The sequence below is a fragment of the Aphis gossypii genome, chromosome 3 (genome assembly GCF_020184175.1).
Source record: "Aphis gossypii isolate Hap1 chromosome 3, ASM2018417v2, whole genome shotgun sequence".
NCBI classification, from domain to species: Eukaryota; Metazoa; Arthropoda; class Insecta; order Hemiptera; family Aphididae; genus Aphis; species Aphis gossypii.
The window spans coordinates 32631262-32649647 of NC_065532.1; the positions used below are offsets into that span (position 1 = coordinate 32631262).

General features: G+C 27.0%; 3 protein-coding genes across 3 annotated transcripts; all 3 read left to right on the forward strand.

Annotated features, from left to right (window-relative positions):
* Positions 1-491: 491 nt before the first annotated feature.
* Positions 492-1758, forward strand: LOC114131442 (probable pseudouridine-5'-phosphatase). The gene is made up of 4 exons (XM_027996656.2): positions 492-619; positions 775-993; positions 1053-1285; positions 1368-1758. Exons 1-4 carry the CDS (start codon positions 562-564, stop codon positions 1542-1544), a joined length of 687 nt encoding a protein of 228 aa, XP_027852457.1. The 5' UTR covers positions 492-561; the 3' UTR covers positions 1545-1758.
* LOC114131440 (pseudouridine-5'-phosphatase-like) lies at positions 1675-3058 on the forward strand. The gene is made up of 5 exons (XM_027996650.2): positions 1675-1810; positions 1873-1983; positions 2055-2273; positions 2424-2656; positions 2725-3058. Exons 1-5 carry the CDS (start codon positions 1807-1809, stop codon positions 2899-2901), a joined length of 744 nt encoding a protein of 247 aa, XP_027852451.1. The 5' UTR covers positions 1675-1806; the 3' UTR covers positions 2902-3058.
* A 2369-nt stretch (positions 3059-5427) lies between these two features.
* Positions 5428-17441, forward strand: LOC114131432 (uncharacterized). Its single transcript, XM_050203845.1, has 8 exons — positions 5428-5646; positions 7571-7789; positions 9937-10169; positions 10717-10909; positions 13649-13714; positions 14310-14528; positions 15860-16092; positions 17142-17441. The coding sequence occupies exons 1-8, from the start codon at positions 5583-5585 to the stop codon at positions 17337-17339; spliced, it is 1425 nt and encodes a 474-aa protein (XP_050059802.1). The 5' UTR covers positions 5428-5582; the 3' UTR covers positions 17340-17441.
* Positions 17442-18386: the final 945 nt, after the last annotated feature.

Genomic DNA, 18386 nt, shown 5'->3' on the forward strand with positions numbered 1-18386 from the left:
AATATGTATTGTAATTTAATTATTATTGATGTATAAAAAAAACTTCGGGACCGCGAAATATCAGTTAGAAATTTAGGATCGTGATTCATGATAATGATTATGATAACAAATCGTTTACCGGGCTGTGACGAAAATACAAAAACGAAATTGTGCAGCGCTCCGACTCGACGTGCGGTCTACGGAGTACTTACGTACTACTAAGTTCCATGTATACAGTAACAGTATAGACAGCATAGGTATAATAGCTGTAAAAAAATTATGCTCACTGATTTCACTGATTAAAGTGGTGTACTGACTGGCGTTTGGTGAGAGTGAAAAGTTCCAACTTCCCGTCGGCGCCGGCGGCTACTGCGGTGGTGTAGTTGGTCCTTGGTAGTTTTCGCGAATATAAATAGGACGGACGGAATAGTAACAGTAAAGAGATCTAAATAATTTTGATCAATCAATATGTCTATGAGGAGTTAGTAATTTTTTTTTCTTCACAGTACCCATTGTATTCTATTTATTTCTTTCGTTGACCGTGTGTGTCGGGATTGCGTCGCCGAAAATCGAAATAATAACATGTCTAAGTACACGCCCGTGACTCATGTCATATTCGACATGGACGGTTTGCTTTTAGGCAAGTAACTTACTTATCTTTATTAATATCAGTTGTACTAGCGAATGTAAAAATATTTTTTGTGCATTTTCACATTGAGCTGGAAGTTTATAGAATAATTTATTTCTAGAAATAGCGTTGTATTAATTAATAATGTTGTGCATTTCACTTTTCAGACACAGAAAAGGTATACTTGTCCAGCATTACTGAAGTACTGAAAAATCATGGCAAGGACTACCCTAATGACTTGCGAGTCAGAGTAATGGGAACGATACCAATCAATACTGCTTCGATCATAATAAAAGAACTGGAAATGGACATTACTCCCGTTGATCTTCTTGCTGAATTCCATGAAAATCAGATTGTCAAAATGGAAAATGTTCCGTTTTTACCAGGTTTGAATCTAATTTGTGTGTGATTTATTGTTTATGAATAATATAAAGCCTGTTTGCAGGAGCTGAAAGGTTAATCAATCATTTATACACCAACAATGTGCCAATAGCTGTGGCTACAAGTAGTGGTAAAGATACTTTTAAAGTGAAAACAGCAAAGCATCAACATATTTTTTCAAAATTCCATCACATTGTACTTGGTAGTGCAGATTCAGAAGTCAAACAGGGAAAACCAGCTCCAGACATATTCCTAGTTTGCGCATCTCGTTTTGACGATAAACCTCTACCAGAAAAAGTACACTATTCTTTGGACAATGTTTTAATATTATCATGTTTAGTTTCTTAATACTCATAAATATTTGTGTTGATTATTACAGTGTTTAGTATTTGAGGACGCCCCAAATGGGGTTACGGGTGCAAGGGCTGCTGGCATGCAAACCGTTATGGTTCCAGATAAAATAATTCCTACGGAAATGACTTCTCATGCTACTCAAGTGATATCTTCACTGTTGGACTTTAAGCCTGAAGATTTTGGACTACCTCCATTTCAATGACTGTCAAAATTGAAAAATTCATAAATCAAATTGTGTTTAATAATATTATTATTTATTAGTAAACAATATAGAAATATTAATATTATATATTATTTTAATTATTTTAATTGTTAACTCATGTTTTTAGTGACTTGTATTAAACAGCTGTTTGTTAACAAATCTAGTCTTATCTCTGTATTCTGTAACTGATTAATAAATATTTGATTATTTAATATTTTGCTTTGAATAAGTTTGTGAGTTTGTCTTAAAATTTCATACAAAAATGAGTAAGTTGATCCATCATTCTAACTAATTAGATTTAGTATAATAATAGTTAAATAAATTTCAGGATTACCTGTAAAAATTACTCACATTATTAAAAATGTTTGTCGTTCATTTACTACCAAAAAATTTCATCCTGTGTCTCATGTCATTTTTGACATGGATGGTGTACTTCTAGGTAATTAGTCATCTTTATATTATGTTTCTTTTTTTAATAATCAATTATTCAATGCTTTTATGTAAGTATAGACACTGAAAAAATACATGAGAAATCTGTAGCAGCAGTGGCATCTAAATTTGGTAAGACCTACGATCTTAGTTTACGTTACAGGGTATTAGGTGCACCAGAATTTGATGGAGCCCAGATGATAGTAAATGAACTAAATTTGCCAATATCGATTGAAGAATTTTTAAATATGGTTCATGCAATTGAAAATAAAGTTTTACCTGACGTTGCTATACTACCAGGTTTGTAAATAGATTTTCTCTTCACCAAAACAATCTTTTTAAATATTGTTTTATGTTAATTTTTTTGTCAAAGTTCGTACCAATTTACTATATTTAAGCATGTTATTATTATTATTATTAATATTAAACTTTAAATTAAAATTACTTCAGGTGTAGACAGGCTTGTGCGTCATCTTGACAAAAACAAAGTACCATTTGCTATAGCGACTAGCAGTACCAAAAACAGTTTTGACTTGAAAACTTCTCAACATAAATCATTGTTTTCACTTTTTAACCATATTGTCACTGGAGGATCTGATCCAGAGGTAAAAAATGGAAAACCTGCACCAGATATATTTCTTACCTGTGCCTCTAGATTTCCTGATAAACCACATCCAAATAAGGTATCTATTTATATACAGTAGACAATTAATAACTTAGTATCTTATTAATTTATTGATTTTGTTATCAGTGTTTAGTTTTTGAGGATTCTCCAAATGGGGTACGAGGAGCTAAAGAAGCAGGCATGCAAGCAGTTATGATAGCAGATAATTTGATTTCAAAAGATTTGTGTACTGAAGCAACAGTAGTATTAGGCAGTATAGAAGATTTTGTTCCAGAAGCATTTGGTTTACCATCGTATAATTGACTATCTTAATATTACCTTTTTTTCCTTTTGGTTTATTTTTCCTAAAGAACAAAAACTTATTGTTTATTAAGTTTAAGTATAAAATACTGTTAATTTTTGTTAATTATGTAGTTATTTTAAATAATAATATATTTCATTAAAAAGTTATTGAATTCAATAGTGTGTCTATAAATGATTTCGATTACACCCAGAACTAACATTGACCCAGCTCTTCTATAAGTACTAACTGAAAGAACAATACGTAGTATAGTATACATAAATAAAATATGTACAAAAATAATCAAGTTAGAAGTTATTATTTTTATTGGAATAAAAATTATTATTATAGATCAATTTTCTAAGATGATTATAATATAATACCAATAGGGTTTATTTTTATTTTTTGCCTTATAATTATCATTATTTTGTTTAAAATTTCTTTTTACCTAGATTTAATAGAATTGTTGTACTAGTGGTTTTGTAGTTTTGTATTAATATCTTTTTAAGGTACATAATACCTAATATTTTTGAGGATTTTTGTTAATATTATAGTTACTAAGCAAGTTATTTTAATTTTAAAACTTCTATTCGTTAGTAAATTTTTAAATATATCATAACTTACTTTAAAATAAAAATATTAATAGTAATCTCCAAGATACCCCAAATAATAATTTTAGCTTAAAATTTGTTTTGATTTTAAAATGGATATTTGTAAACACACAATTTCCCATGTTATACATTTTTAAGACTAAAAGACTAAAAGACAATAGATATGGGTACCTATTAGCAGTTTGGCCTTCTCATAATACGTATGCAACCATATAAGTATCTAGGTAATATGTAATAAATAATAATATAGCCTATTTGCACTAATATAATTACAAAATAGGAACAACATAACTACATAAGCCTTAAAGCCCAATCAATCTATTTATTCTACTATAGGAAGGTAAAGTAATTTAAGCAAAAATTAATTAATAAAATATATTTACTATTATTTCATAAAACTATAATATGTGTTTTTTAAGATACGTTAAATTCATCAACTTGACACCCCAAGTTAAAAATTTTAATTTTAAACCATACTAGAAAATTAATAGGTACCTAACCAATTTGTAATTTAATAATTAAAATTTGTAACCATAGAATTACTTAGCAATTTAAAACAATATTAATACACATAACACCTACTATGTTAAATGTTTGAATTATTAGTTAATTAAGTAACTTTAAATGCCTAAGGTTATATTAAATGCATAATACAATATAACTTTATAGAGGTACCTAGGTACCATAATTATAGGTATGATAAAGTTATCATGTAAATATAATGTGGTCTGCTGATCAATTTACTAAGTACTGGCCATATATCTACAAAAAAATTAAATATTATGAAATTGTATTATTTTTATTAATTCCATATTAAGTTTGAACAACAATCATGTAAATACCTACTAACTAGTAACTACTACTACATAAATACTTGTAAATATTTTCAATTGTGTGAAATATTTAATGTTCAGATAATTTACCTAAATTATTAGTATATATATATAGGTCCTGTCCAATTTAGAATTAATTTATCATTTTTTATAATTTCAAGTTTAAAAATTTAGGCATCTGTGTAACTTGGTAGTTTAATATACCTCTTTAATATTTAGGTCAATTAGTTTAAATGTGGTACCTGACTAAGTGCTGTAAAATAGAAGACGTCAAATGTATTTCGTTAATCATCATTGAGTAAAATACTAAACCTAATGTATCAATACGTGTTCCCCCTATTAATCCCATTTATCGACAGTATAATAAGTGATTTAACTACCTAGGTATTCAATTAATTTTTAGTGATGAAATAATTGGAATTTTAGTTTTGTATTTGTCTTGATTCGTTTTGGATATATTTGTATAATTGTCAATAAAATAAAAATATAGTAAACAAATTTGAGGGCTTTTGTTTGGAAGTAGGCTAAGAACAAAAATGACTCACGAAAGCTCTAATACATGCACACAAGGATACAGAAATTGATAACATTGATAAAATAATTAATGTATTTGTAAAATTGTTAAGGAGATTAGATTTTACATTAGGTATAAACTATTAAATCATTACATTATTTATATTGAATATTTATAAGCTAAATTGCCTAAATTGTAACATAACTGTATAGTATTATTATTATTATTCTATATTAAATGGTAGTAATGGTACTACATAAAATACTTTTTTGTTCTGTACGAGACTGTGGAAAGTAATATACTAATATATGTATATACTGTAATATACCTACCTAAATAAATACTTTTAAAAAGGAGTAAAGACTATATTAAAGTTAATATTTCTAATTTTATCTCTATCATGTGTGCCTATAAAAATCCCCCTCTCCCTCGCACCCGTTATCTTGGTCTGGATTCTCCTTACACAATTATTTAGAAATAATTAAGATTTAAAAAATCGCGGGAATATAAAATAACGAGCGATCGTAGACACAGCTGATTAACTTAGCAATTTTTAGTTGTTTCATTCCGTATCCATTACCTACCTAAATTTATGTTTTAATTTTAAACAGCAGACATCTTACTCTGATACACCTTGGCGTATAGGTACTATATTATATTATTTCGTGTTATGAACTTGTGCGCAAAATTATAGACATCAATACATCATCACATCGTGTATTTAACATTAATTGATTGTTTCAACAATGAGTATACCGATATTTAAACCTGTAACCCACGTCATTTTCGGTTTGGATGGAACGCTATTAGGTGAGTAAAATATGTGTGCTTATAAACTATTTAGAAAATTATATTAAGTCTGATAAGCCGTATAATACTTACGTAGTTACTTAAATTTAATAATTAATTTAGAGTTTAGCCCCGTAGATGAAATAAATAATACAAAATATAGTTGACTGCGAAAACTATAAGCTATAGCATAGTGTTAGCACCCCAAGCTGTCTAACTACAAAATATTTAAAATTAAGAATCACTTATTTTTATGTGTTATTATTTATTATCATTGTATTTTTGATTATAATTTAATATATAGTACCAATGAAAACGTATACCTAATAAGTAATATCTTAATAATAATCAATAATAGCCTGTAACTACCTATATTGTACCTACCTACCTAAATAATAAACAATTATATTCTACAAAGACAAAATAAATACTAATATACGCAATGAATAAGAAAATTGTACATGACAAAACAAGCGTAGGTATATAAAAAAATAACCGCATTATAAATGATAATTTCAATATTGCTTTTAAATTTGGGGAGAGAATTATGTATGAATGTATAAGGGATTTTAGTGTATATAGTATATTAAATAAAATTAAGTAAGTATGCAAAACATGATTTATGACTATTTTGATTTACAACTTTACAAGACGTGGTATTGGTTGGAAGTTAATTTAAATAAGTTCGGAGTTCCAACTATCATTAGGAAAAGACTGATATGGTTCTATTGATAGGTAATTTATTTTTTTTTTTTGAGGATGAAAGAGTGATTTATATTTTATTTTTCCAGAATTGGAAAAGTAGTAGTTTTTAAAATTTTTTTTTAAGCTAGAAAAGTTATCAATTTGTTATCGCTAAGAGAAGTGTAAGCTTCATATTTTTGGAAATAGAGGATGCGTTAGTAGTTAGTATTTACAATATCAGGGTATTTTAATGAAGAAGTACAAAAATTGTTTTTCTTAACAACTAAATCATCTTTATAAGTAATATGTGTCTATGATTTTTTTAAATTCCTTTTGAGTAGACCTTTTTTGGCAACTGCGATCCGCGGCTAAATGTGACAATTTTCTGAAGAGACAGACAAGGGAGTCGTCGGTGATTTTAATAGTTTAATGGATGGAAAAAAGAATGTTTGACTTCATTGCAGTAGTATATTTACATCTTGGATCACTATAAAATTATTTTTTGATGGCATCCAAAATGTAGGCAGTAATCGAATAGGTTATTAATTAGTAATTACTATACCTAACCGTTATAGTAGATTAAATACTTACCTTAACTTAAAAAATTATATTGAATAATTAAATGACGGTTGGTATTCTGGAAGTAACAAATTTCAATTTGTCATTGTTGGTCTGAATAATGTTTTTATCTTTCTTTAGGTATAGAAATTGTTTTGTTGTTTGAAGGCTTCTATGGAAGAGTGGCTTGGAGAAGATCTTTCATAAATTTCGATTTCAAACTATTATTGATTAATTATAATATTTTATACATAAAAAAATAATTGTGATTAGTATATTCGCTGTAATATCTAACCTAATGGAATATTCAAAATTTTAGAATTTAAATAGCGGTCGTTATTAAAGTTATTTAAATCTTGAACGTTGATTTTTGTCAGCTAAATATAATAATTATAGAATAAATACTATAAATTTATCTGAAAACGGGAATTAGTATTTTTACAATGCAACAGACATCAAAGAGAAATTACTATTTTTCGTTAAAAAAATAATTTGTATTTCCCAATTTATAAAGTTGAGCAATTTGTACTTAATAACTTGAATTGACACATACATTTGATATTTAAATTGTCTACTATATTGTGTATACAGTATACATATAAATTATTATAAGTATGTTTTTGTGCAATTTATTATGATTATAGTGTCGATAGTGGGTTTATTGTTTATGAATTTTTATAGTACCTATATTATTGTGTTTTAGATACGGAACGGATTCATAGAAAAATGTTTACGAGAATTGTCAATGGTTATGGTAAAGTATTCCCTGATGATTTGCGTTTACAAGTTCTCGGAAAACAAGAAATGGATACTGCTAATTATATTATTAAAACATTGCAACTTAATTTAACACACGAAGAATTATTACAAAAATTTCGCGACGAGGAAAAAAAATTACTAAAAAATGCAAGACTTATGTATGGTGAGTAAATATAGTACCTATTGTACCTTTATATTTAATCTTTAAAATATGTTTAGGTTATAGAACACTCTTAGCCAAATGTTTTTTTTTTATTTACTGAGTGGAAAGCGAATACAATTAATAAATGGTTCCGAGTTTATGACATGAGTATATGAGTGTATATTATATTATTTAAATTTAATTCTGTTTTTTTAGTGTATAATACCTTTAGAAAAATCTAAATGTATATTATTTAAAAATCATAATAATGTGGTTATTATTATAATTTTTTTTTGTGGTGAGCACTGAGTAAAATGGTAGAAGGGCAATAAATGGTTATCATTCTTCATTCTGTTTGTCGACCTTGTTTTGATGTCATCATCACTTAATATTATTAATATTTTCTACATAGCATATTAACAAACGAGTATAGTATTCATAATATTCACAATATTCATCATAATATAAATACGCCAAGTATATAATTATAAATCATAGTAAATCATGATTCATAAACGATTTATAAGCCTTAACAGTTATTTGTTTAAATATTATAATATATGGTATTTCAAAAATTTCACTCGTGGTCGTTTTCTCCAGATACGACAATAATATAATAATATATTACAATTTACACTTAAAAAAACAATATGAAAAGAAAACATCGTTATTATTAAACATTTAAACCACAATAACCATAATAATAATACGCTTTCAGCAAATGTGAACTCAAACTAACCTTGGGTGTCTATGTAAAACTTATATAAAATTTGTTTAAATATAGTTATTTACTCTATAAAAACAATGAGCCAAACCTAGGTATATAATAATGTTTAAAAAAGAAATTGTTAATGACGCAGTGGCGTAATTAGAAATTTGGTTGGGGGGGAGGGAATTATACGTTTTAGTAAAATCTGTACACCTCATACAGTAACCTACCCCCACTCCACAAGAATACAAAAAAAAATTTTAGTTGATTGAAAAATACAAGTTATTATAAAAATATTATATATTTTATAGCGTTTAAATAAAACTAGATCTAATTTGAAATTTCCTTGGTCTTTTAAAAATATCATCAGGTTCATACATCTTCAGGATTAACTTTAATGTCTCTATGGACCACCATCATACTTAATCCATTTAACTTATCCTAATTATTGGATTTAATTATTAATTACTAATCTAATAAGTAATAATCACATTCAAGTAATTAGAAAAAAGATTATTGAGTATAATTTAGTCATTCTCATCTTGATATGATCATCAATTATAATTTTATCAAATGAATTGTTTTTTTTTTTTTGATAAAATAAGAAGTAAGTGTTTTTCCTTTTTTATTCCATTGTATAACTTATAACGTTTGAATAATTATAAAATTATTTCATATGAATAATATGTATAACAAGTATTATCATTTAGGTACTGTTTGGTGTTTACTATTTACCACCTAGTAGCTAGTACCTACTGGCTACTAGTGACAACTGTCAATAAACGATTAAATATTTAAACACGAACTCGCATACGGTCATATTATATAATATAATCAAGGAATCTAATTACCATCAGAAAAAAGTATGGTTCATTGTTAAGGGTTCTATTGTGCATTGGCGCGAGTATGTAATGTGTATACCTACTTATATCGTTAGTATATTTGTCTATGCTCGGGTGTGTTCACGATAACAACCAGCACGTCTTATTTTAAGAATCGGAAATACAAGTATACAAATGTTCGGACTGTCTGAGTTAACGTAGACTGCGTTGAAGTATCATATAATAATATAATTTAATTTAATCTGCGATCTGCCATAACTCACAAGCATAATACCTACATCTAATTAATTATAGCCTAGCTATAGGTATTTTATTAATTTTAAGTAAACAAAATTGTTTAGTTTGGAAATGAGAGTATAGTTTGAATGGTCATTACTCATTACCAATACTTTCATCAAATGTTTGCAGTAAAAAAAAGTTTGGGGAGGGGTCTAAATCCCTAATCCCCCCGTAATTACGCCCCTGAATGGATGGAACCTAACCTAACCAACTGAATGGACGAAAACATACACAATAATTTGTTTTAAGCTTTAACTATTGTTAAATTATAACATAAAAGTCATATATTTTTTAATAATATTATATAAGGTAATATTTAATATTTGTTAATTTTCTAGGAGTCGAAGATCTTTTGGAGCATTTCCATCGACAGAAAATTCCTATGGCGGTGGCAACGAGTAGCTCAGAGGAAAGTTTCCGATTAAAAACGGCTCATTTGAAAGACATATTTTCAGTATTTCATCATGTAGTCACCGGTTCTTCCGACCCAGAAGTAATAAACGGCAAACCAGCGCCAGACATCTTTAAAGTATGTGCTTCCAGATTTCCGGGGAACCCCATGAGCAGCGAGGTATTACAATTAGTACAATGTGATATTTTTAAAAATTTTTTTCTTCTAAGGCTTTAAATAAAATATTTTGTATTTTGCAACAATTGGGGTAAAAAACAGTTCATCTAGTTCAGTTTCATCATGATTCCTACAATCATATAAATCACTTTTTTTATGGCTCTATAATTTACATGTTATGATTCTTTCACACGTCACGCCTTTTTATTTCTACTTATAAATATCGGAAAAATAAACAACCAGTACAAAAATAGCTTCTTCAAAGTTCTAGAACACTTTTTTTTAAAAATTATGTTATTTTTTAATTAATTCTGTACAAAAATAGTAAATACTGCTACATGAAATTAATATAAAATCTAATTTTATACAATTTTAATCTCATAAATTTTTTTAGAAACATCCTTTTTTATACATACTAGAACTGATTTATTGAAATCGTTTTATAATAATCTATAATATTAAAAGATAATGCTTTCTCTGATATGTACATATTACATAGGTATTTTGGTATTTACAATAAATTATTATAAACATTATATGTCTAAAAAAGTTCCTGGTGTTTGATGATTCGCCCAACGGAGTGACTGCGGCTCTAGCGGCTGGAATGCAAGTGGTCATGATACCTGATCCCATACTGACAGTATGGCATAACATGTCGAGCTCCAACGCTACGTATGTGTTAAACTCCTTTGAAGATTTCCGCCCGGAAATGTTTTCGTTACCACCATATTTTGTTAGTTCATGATTATTTTAAGTTAAGTACCTATGTATTTTCAAAGTTATTACTTATATCAAATTTACTATTTGCATAAAAATAAAAATATTTGATTTAAATTTACATATCTTTTTTTAACTACAAAAAATTGTAATTAGTCTAGAATAGTAGATCATGGAGTGATCAACATGAACGTGTTCGCAAACTACATGGATAAATATAATAAAATTATGCTAAGAATCAAAATGTTAAATGATTATAAATATATTTTGTATAATTTAATACATTTTTAGTTCATAGCAATAATGAGTAAATTTTGATTTTATAAATAAAACTGTAATGGTATTCACATTATTACGCCACTCAGCTTCATAATTTAATATCATTATAATATTGTTAACTATTAAAATACTAATGTTTAACAAACAACTGTATTTATTAACAATAGTTTCATAAGCCAAAATCCATGATATTATTCTACATACCTAGCCTATAAATAATTACATCTTAAAGACCAATATATTAAAAACTAATAACTGTTTGTACCCCTAAACATTAAAATTATATAAAACTCCACACCATTTAATAATTATACATATATAATACATATATTTATTAATCATATCTATATCAAATAACATGTTTATATTACAAAAAATTATTTCATAAAAATATATGATAATAACTTATTATGGAACAAGTCAAAAGGTCGATACTATAAGTAGAGTCCCCTCTTTCATTTTCAATTCAGTCTGCTTCCATCAAACATCCAGTTCAGTGCAACTAATACACCGTCTTACTTTAAAGCAAAAAGCTTATTTAACTTAATTTCATCATTGACTTTTTATCTTGTCGTGAAGTTGTAAATTTTTGTTCAAAACCGAATCACTACTGCTTTGATTTCATTTAAACATCTTCCTCAATACCAAGGTATTCGTTCAGATTCCAATTGTCAGCTTGTCTATGACGAACTATCAGGTAAGAGAATATATTAATATATAACTATATATCTAGGGTAACAATATCATTATTAAGTAAGACAACGCAGACTCTGGTGTAACATTAAAAGTGTAAAATAAATAATATTTATAAACCTGTATTCACGATCCCGATTAATCGTAATAATATATAGGCTTAAACTTATAATAAAAGTAAAGTTAGGATTGTAGCTATTCCTAGCCTCATCAATTATTATTCGTTAAAGGTACTTGACCATAACATCCAGGTTAATATATTATTATAAGGTAAAGTTTCATCAATAGCAAAACGTGAGCTTATTTTTGATTCATTACAAGACACAAGCACATTTTGCTCTATAACAAGAGCCGCATGTGGCTCTTGACCAGTATAAGTTATCTATCCCCGGACTATACTGATCGTGTTCACTGAACACGTACACCAAAAAATTCATCAGAGTAAAACCAATACATTCGTCACATCTCTCAGAATCTTAAGTAATCTAAGTACTTTTATTCATAAAAAATATTTTATCTTACATAAATCGAAAATAGTTTTAACAGAGTTGAAAATTTAAAAAAAGGATAATGAGATCAAAAATTATATCGTGTTAATTCTATTATATCAATATTATTTGGTGAAAAAAATAAAAATAAAAATAAAAATAATAATAATAATAATAAAAATACAACAAACACTGATTTTGTACAAAATTAGTATTGCTCATAAATATAAGTTTTTCCGTAATTTATTTTTAGTTTTTTCTGATCATTTTTAAAATTGCTAATTTGTTACTCCCAATATCTAGATTTAATTGGTACATAATTAGAAACTAGTAAGTTTAAAATTGAAGCATTTATACTATTCTTAGAGTTGATGAAAACAAATATATCCTTATAAAACTAATATACTAATAAGTAATAAGTATTAACTATTGTATTCAATAAATTCATCGAACTGCTCAGAATCTAAAATGTAAATTATTACGTTAAACCTTTATTGGTTTGATTTTGTTTTAAACGAAAAATGCAGACATTTCTTTAAATATCGTAAATAGAAAAATAAGAAAAAATCATAAATAATAAGTGATCCAAAAATCACTGAAATACAATATATACCCGAGAGAATACCTATTAAATAGAAGTATAATAAAATATGGTTATACAACAAATTTACAGCATTACTAAACTAGGTAGGTACTAAGACAGATGATGATTTATTAATAATTATAATAGCTTAATATTGTATTCTTTTACTTGTAATGTCACATTATGAATGAATGATACATACCTATTATATATTTAATATATAATATAGGTACCTATATTAATATACATTAATGTTTTAGTTATAAATGTATAAAAGAAAAATTTATTGTAATTTTAGTATTATATATATTTGTATTATATGTACCTACTATGATGGTCTATGACTACTATCTATATATTTATTGAATTTTATTTTAAAATATAAATTCACAGACTACCACACGAATATGCTCGGTTATCTTAATTTAAAAAATGTAATTATTCTTCATTACATTCTTAAAGATTGAATAAAAATAAATAAATAGTGGCTTGATACACAACTACTGACTATTAGTTTTCAGTTGTTAAGTTGTCTGCTCATACCGTATCTAGTATATTTTATAATATTATTCATAATATTAAATACATTTTAATTTGGTATTCTGTTGCTTATACCATTATATCATATAATTTCATAGTAAGAACTTATTTAACTTATATAATTTGTTAAACATAGTACGTACAGTTATAGACATTGTCCAATCGATATTTGACTGTTTCAGCAATGAATAGATCATCATTTAAACCTGTGACCCATGTCATTTTTGATTTGGATGGAACTCTGTTAGGTAAGTGAATATGCTTATGTGTTGTAGTATAATTAATTTTAAATAATAATATACGTATAGACAATGAAACCTCCGAATAGTGGATACCTTATTTAATCTTAATTTAAAAATAATGAAAAAATTACGTCAAAATAACGCGTTTACAGTAGTATAACGATAATGAACTTATAAAACATTAATTTTACATCAAAAACATCACACGATGATGTTGAGTTGTATCTAGGCATTTATGCATTTCTTTTTATATTCATTTAATATATATTGTTAAAAATATTAAAATAATTGTATTATTAAAAATTAAATAATAATATTATAATTTAATTTAACCTACCGCATATTATTTTTTGTAAGCGTTATTACTATTATGAATTTCAAAAATTTACTTCCTCTAAATAGAACCTTCCGAGAAGTGAACATAATTTCAGTGATCGAAAATGTCCACTATTTAGAGGCAACCTCTGACAGTAAAACACTGACCTTACATTTAATGACTAACTAAGAATGATAATAATGAAAGTTGAAACAAACATCTAAAATCTAAATAATAAAATACGGGGTGTTAGGTAAGTTTATTATGTTGTACAATAAAATTTAGATACAGAACGGATTCATAAAAAAACGTTTACGAAAATCGCCAAAGATTATGGTAAGGAATTTCCTGATGATTTACGTATACAAATCCTCGGAAAACAAGAAATGGACGTTGCTATTTTGATTATCGACAGATTGCAACTAAATTTAACACCCGAAGAATTATTACAACTAGCTCGTACCGAAGAAGAAAAAGAACTACGAAACGTACAACTTATGCATGGTTAGTAGGTACCTATTATTTATAGTACTTAATCGCTAAAATAATATTTAGAATTTTTAATGGTTGATATTTGCATAGTTATAGGTATAAATTAATTATTTCAAAGAAGTATATTTGTAGAAAATAATAATTTATTATAGCGCGTTCACCCTATCATAATAGATACCTATTTTTAATATCGGACTTTGAGATTGGACCACTGAAAATCACTCATTAGATTGAACATAGGTACTATATCTATATTTTAGATTAATAAAAATAAAATACTATACTTAGGAAGGTACACAGAATAGCAGATTATAATTTATAAACAAATACTTTATCTTGGGAAAAAACTAACTCATAATTTATATCTATGAACTACTAACCTTTTTTTTTGCTTTCTATGATGTGGCTCGCTAAATTTTAATTTTCTAAAAATTGGCCCTCTAGTAACTTAAAGTTTCCCATCACTGCTCTATTAAACGGAATCCTCCTCATAACAAAAAAATGACAATAGTCGTCCCGATTCAAATAATATAATATAATTCTACCTCGCTAAAACGGAAAAAAATGTTGGGGCCTAGTGATTCTGTTAAGGAGAGGTTTTATAATATTTTGTATTTCCACTTGTGTTGTCGTTTTCTCTAAATACAATAGATAATAAAAAAAAGTAGGTTAGCGCATTTCGGTGGTGGATGTTTATCCATCGTGCATTCGGTCCTTGGACAGGATAGTGTAATTTTGCTATAGGTATTCGATTTGAATGTAATATGATTGCATTCGATAAAAAACGATTCTGAGCAGACGAGGGGATCTTTTTTTATTTAATTTTATTCGTTTCTATGATGATAAACAAAGCCGTAATTATTTTATACTACATAATCGTTAAGTTGTACATTTTTTCTCCTTCAACCGTTTTTATTTCGAGTATCATTTTGAAAATCGAAAAATTACCTCTCTAAAGTATCAGATCAAGAACATTACCTTTCAGAAAATATGCTACACTTGTATTTTAGAGTAAGTTTAGGGGGAGAAAAAGCGTTTACAGAATAAAAAAGAAATAAATACCATTGTAAAACCAATACATTTCTTGCTCCGTTCAGAATCTAAAAAATATACAATTATTATTAAAAACCAAAATAATAAATAATAATATATGTATCAAAAGATTCAAAAGTGTGCAGTGTGCCCACATCAATCTCAAGGAAAATACATATAGTATAATTAGTTATCTACTCTAAAAAAATGGAAAAGGAATATTCAAATAACCAAATACCATAATATTTGAAAAAAATGAGAATTGGGGGAAAGTGTTTGAATTATATCTCTATTACGTGTTAACCATTTAGGAGTCAGAGATCTCTTGGAATATTTCTGTCGGCACAAGATACCGATGGCGGTGGCAACGAGTAGTTCAGAGAAAAGTTACCACTTGAAAACGGGTCATCTGAAAAATATATTTTCCGTGTTCCATCACGTGGTCACCGGTTCTTCCGATCCAGAAGTAAAACACGGCAAGCCAGCACCGGACATATTCAATATATGTGCTTCCAGGTTTCCGGGAAACCCCGCGAACAACAAGGTAATTATAATAAGCAAATCATGACATTTTTTAGTTTACCTCTATAAACGAAGTATTTTATATTTTTCTATATAGCTGAAAAACAAAAACGATTTACAATTTATAAGTAGGAATCATTAATAATTTTTAAATGATTTTATAGTTTACATAATTTAAATACTTATTTGATGGTAGATTTATGCTGATAATGGTTATGATAATATGCATAATCATTTTCACTTATTCACTACAAAACTATAAGCAATAGTGCTGAAATTAAACTGTGTACTCGACACTCGTATATATTTCTTATAGTTATTTTAAATTTTAAATGACGTTTTGGTATCGTAAACTATTCAATTCGATCTCAGAGCAGATGGTATTTGTGTTGATTTTAGTATTTGTAATTTGTAATACCATTAAGTACATTTAAATACGTATGTAATCTTCACCAAAATATAAAAACAACATTTAATTTGCGCTACACTTAAATATTAAATATAACTATTAGTTATTACTTAAATACTTTAATATTTTAGTAATCTGTACCTACTATGACAGAGAACAAAATGATATATAATATGTAATCTATGCCACTTCAATCACATTGTTGACATTTTCTACAAAAAAATAGCTCATATAAACGTTAATTAATAACATAAACTATAAATAACTTGAGCATTAGAACCAAGAGTTAAAATTATAATATTTCTGATTTTTACATATTATTCATGAATAAAACAAAGAAGGCATATCTGCAATAAAAATTAGTTTTAATTTTTTAATAATTTTCTTAAAATGAACTTAGTTGATATATTAGTTGACAGTAGATATATTATAACCTCTACTAAGTTATAATATGTTATTTCTTCAATTTTAATCTAATACCTGTACAATATTTTTTTACAAAATATCACTGATGTAAAATAAATTTAATTCTAAAACAGTTTTGCAAAACATCTTATTTTTTATACTTTTAGCAACTAATTATCATACTCTGTTAATAATTCAATTTTGAAAAAGAATGATCATTCTAATAATATTATACACGTATGAATGTTGTATAATAGTTTCTGGTATTTGAAGACTCGCCGAATGGAGTGACTGCAGCTGTAGCGGCCTGTATGCAAGTGGTTATGGTACCCGACCCCATGTTGCCAAAAGAAATGACCGATAATGCTACACACGTGTTAGAATCGATGGAAGATTTCTGTCCAGAAATGTTTTCATTACCACCACGCGGTTCCTCATGCTCATGCTCTTCTTAAGTTTGAGTATAATATTTTATAGTATTATACTCGTATCTTCGAAATTGATAATTTTCGTTGTCATCAAACTAACAACACATATAAACACACATTTTTAACTAATTTGTCTGGCATTTTATTGTTAGGCGGTATATGCTGTATGCAAATTGCAAATTGCAAACGTCACTTAAAAGTTTAAGTTCTTAAATATCATTAAAAATATTTAAACTATTTTATTCACCAATTAATACAATTGATCTATGGTAATAATTATGCGTTTAATACTTAGATAATACACAATGTATTATCTAAGGTTTAATATAATGTATACCGGTTCACCCATGACCCATAGATGGTAGGTACCAAAGGATACCAAGATAAAAGTATAGAACAATTATTCGTGACGACGTCAAACGCTATCGTCACTCTCGTCACGATAGGTATAATCAGATTTATTACTTTTTTTCACGAATTTAGGACTTTAATACGAATTTTAGCGCCACTGTTAGGTTACTATGTTTTTACAGTTATTAAAATCTCTAGTACCCGTGTCTCAAAAGTATAAATTAAAATACGTAATAAAGTCAAGGTAATAATTGTAAATAAATAAATGGTCACGTGTGTCCGGTGTATTATGTCAATGATTATTGATTATATATTTATATATTATAAAACCGTATTGAAAATATTGTTTCATAATTGTAAATATATGAATAGCCTACATTCATTATAGATTAGAATGAAAATAACGTAACATAATATATATTATGTGAAATACACGTTTATGTAACGTTACAAATTTTAACCAATTATTATATATACTTAAATATTCATGTCAATACATTTATAGTATTGGTAATTTGATAATTGTGATCTGTGTTATAAATGATAACTTTGGTTAGACACACTGCACACGTCCTCTTCTGCGACTATGAATCCTAATCACACATATAATGTGATTATATATTGTGATTATATTACATTACATTGTTGTGAATAGAATATTTAAAATAATACGAATGATATTTAGTCAGTGTACCTACCTAGGTATCTAGCTACTTTATAACT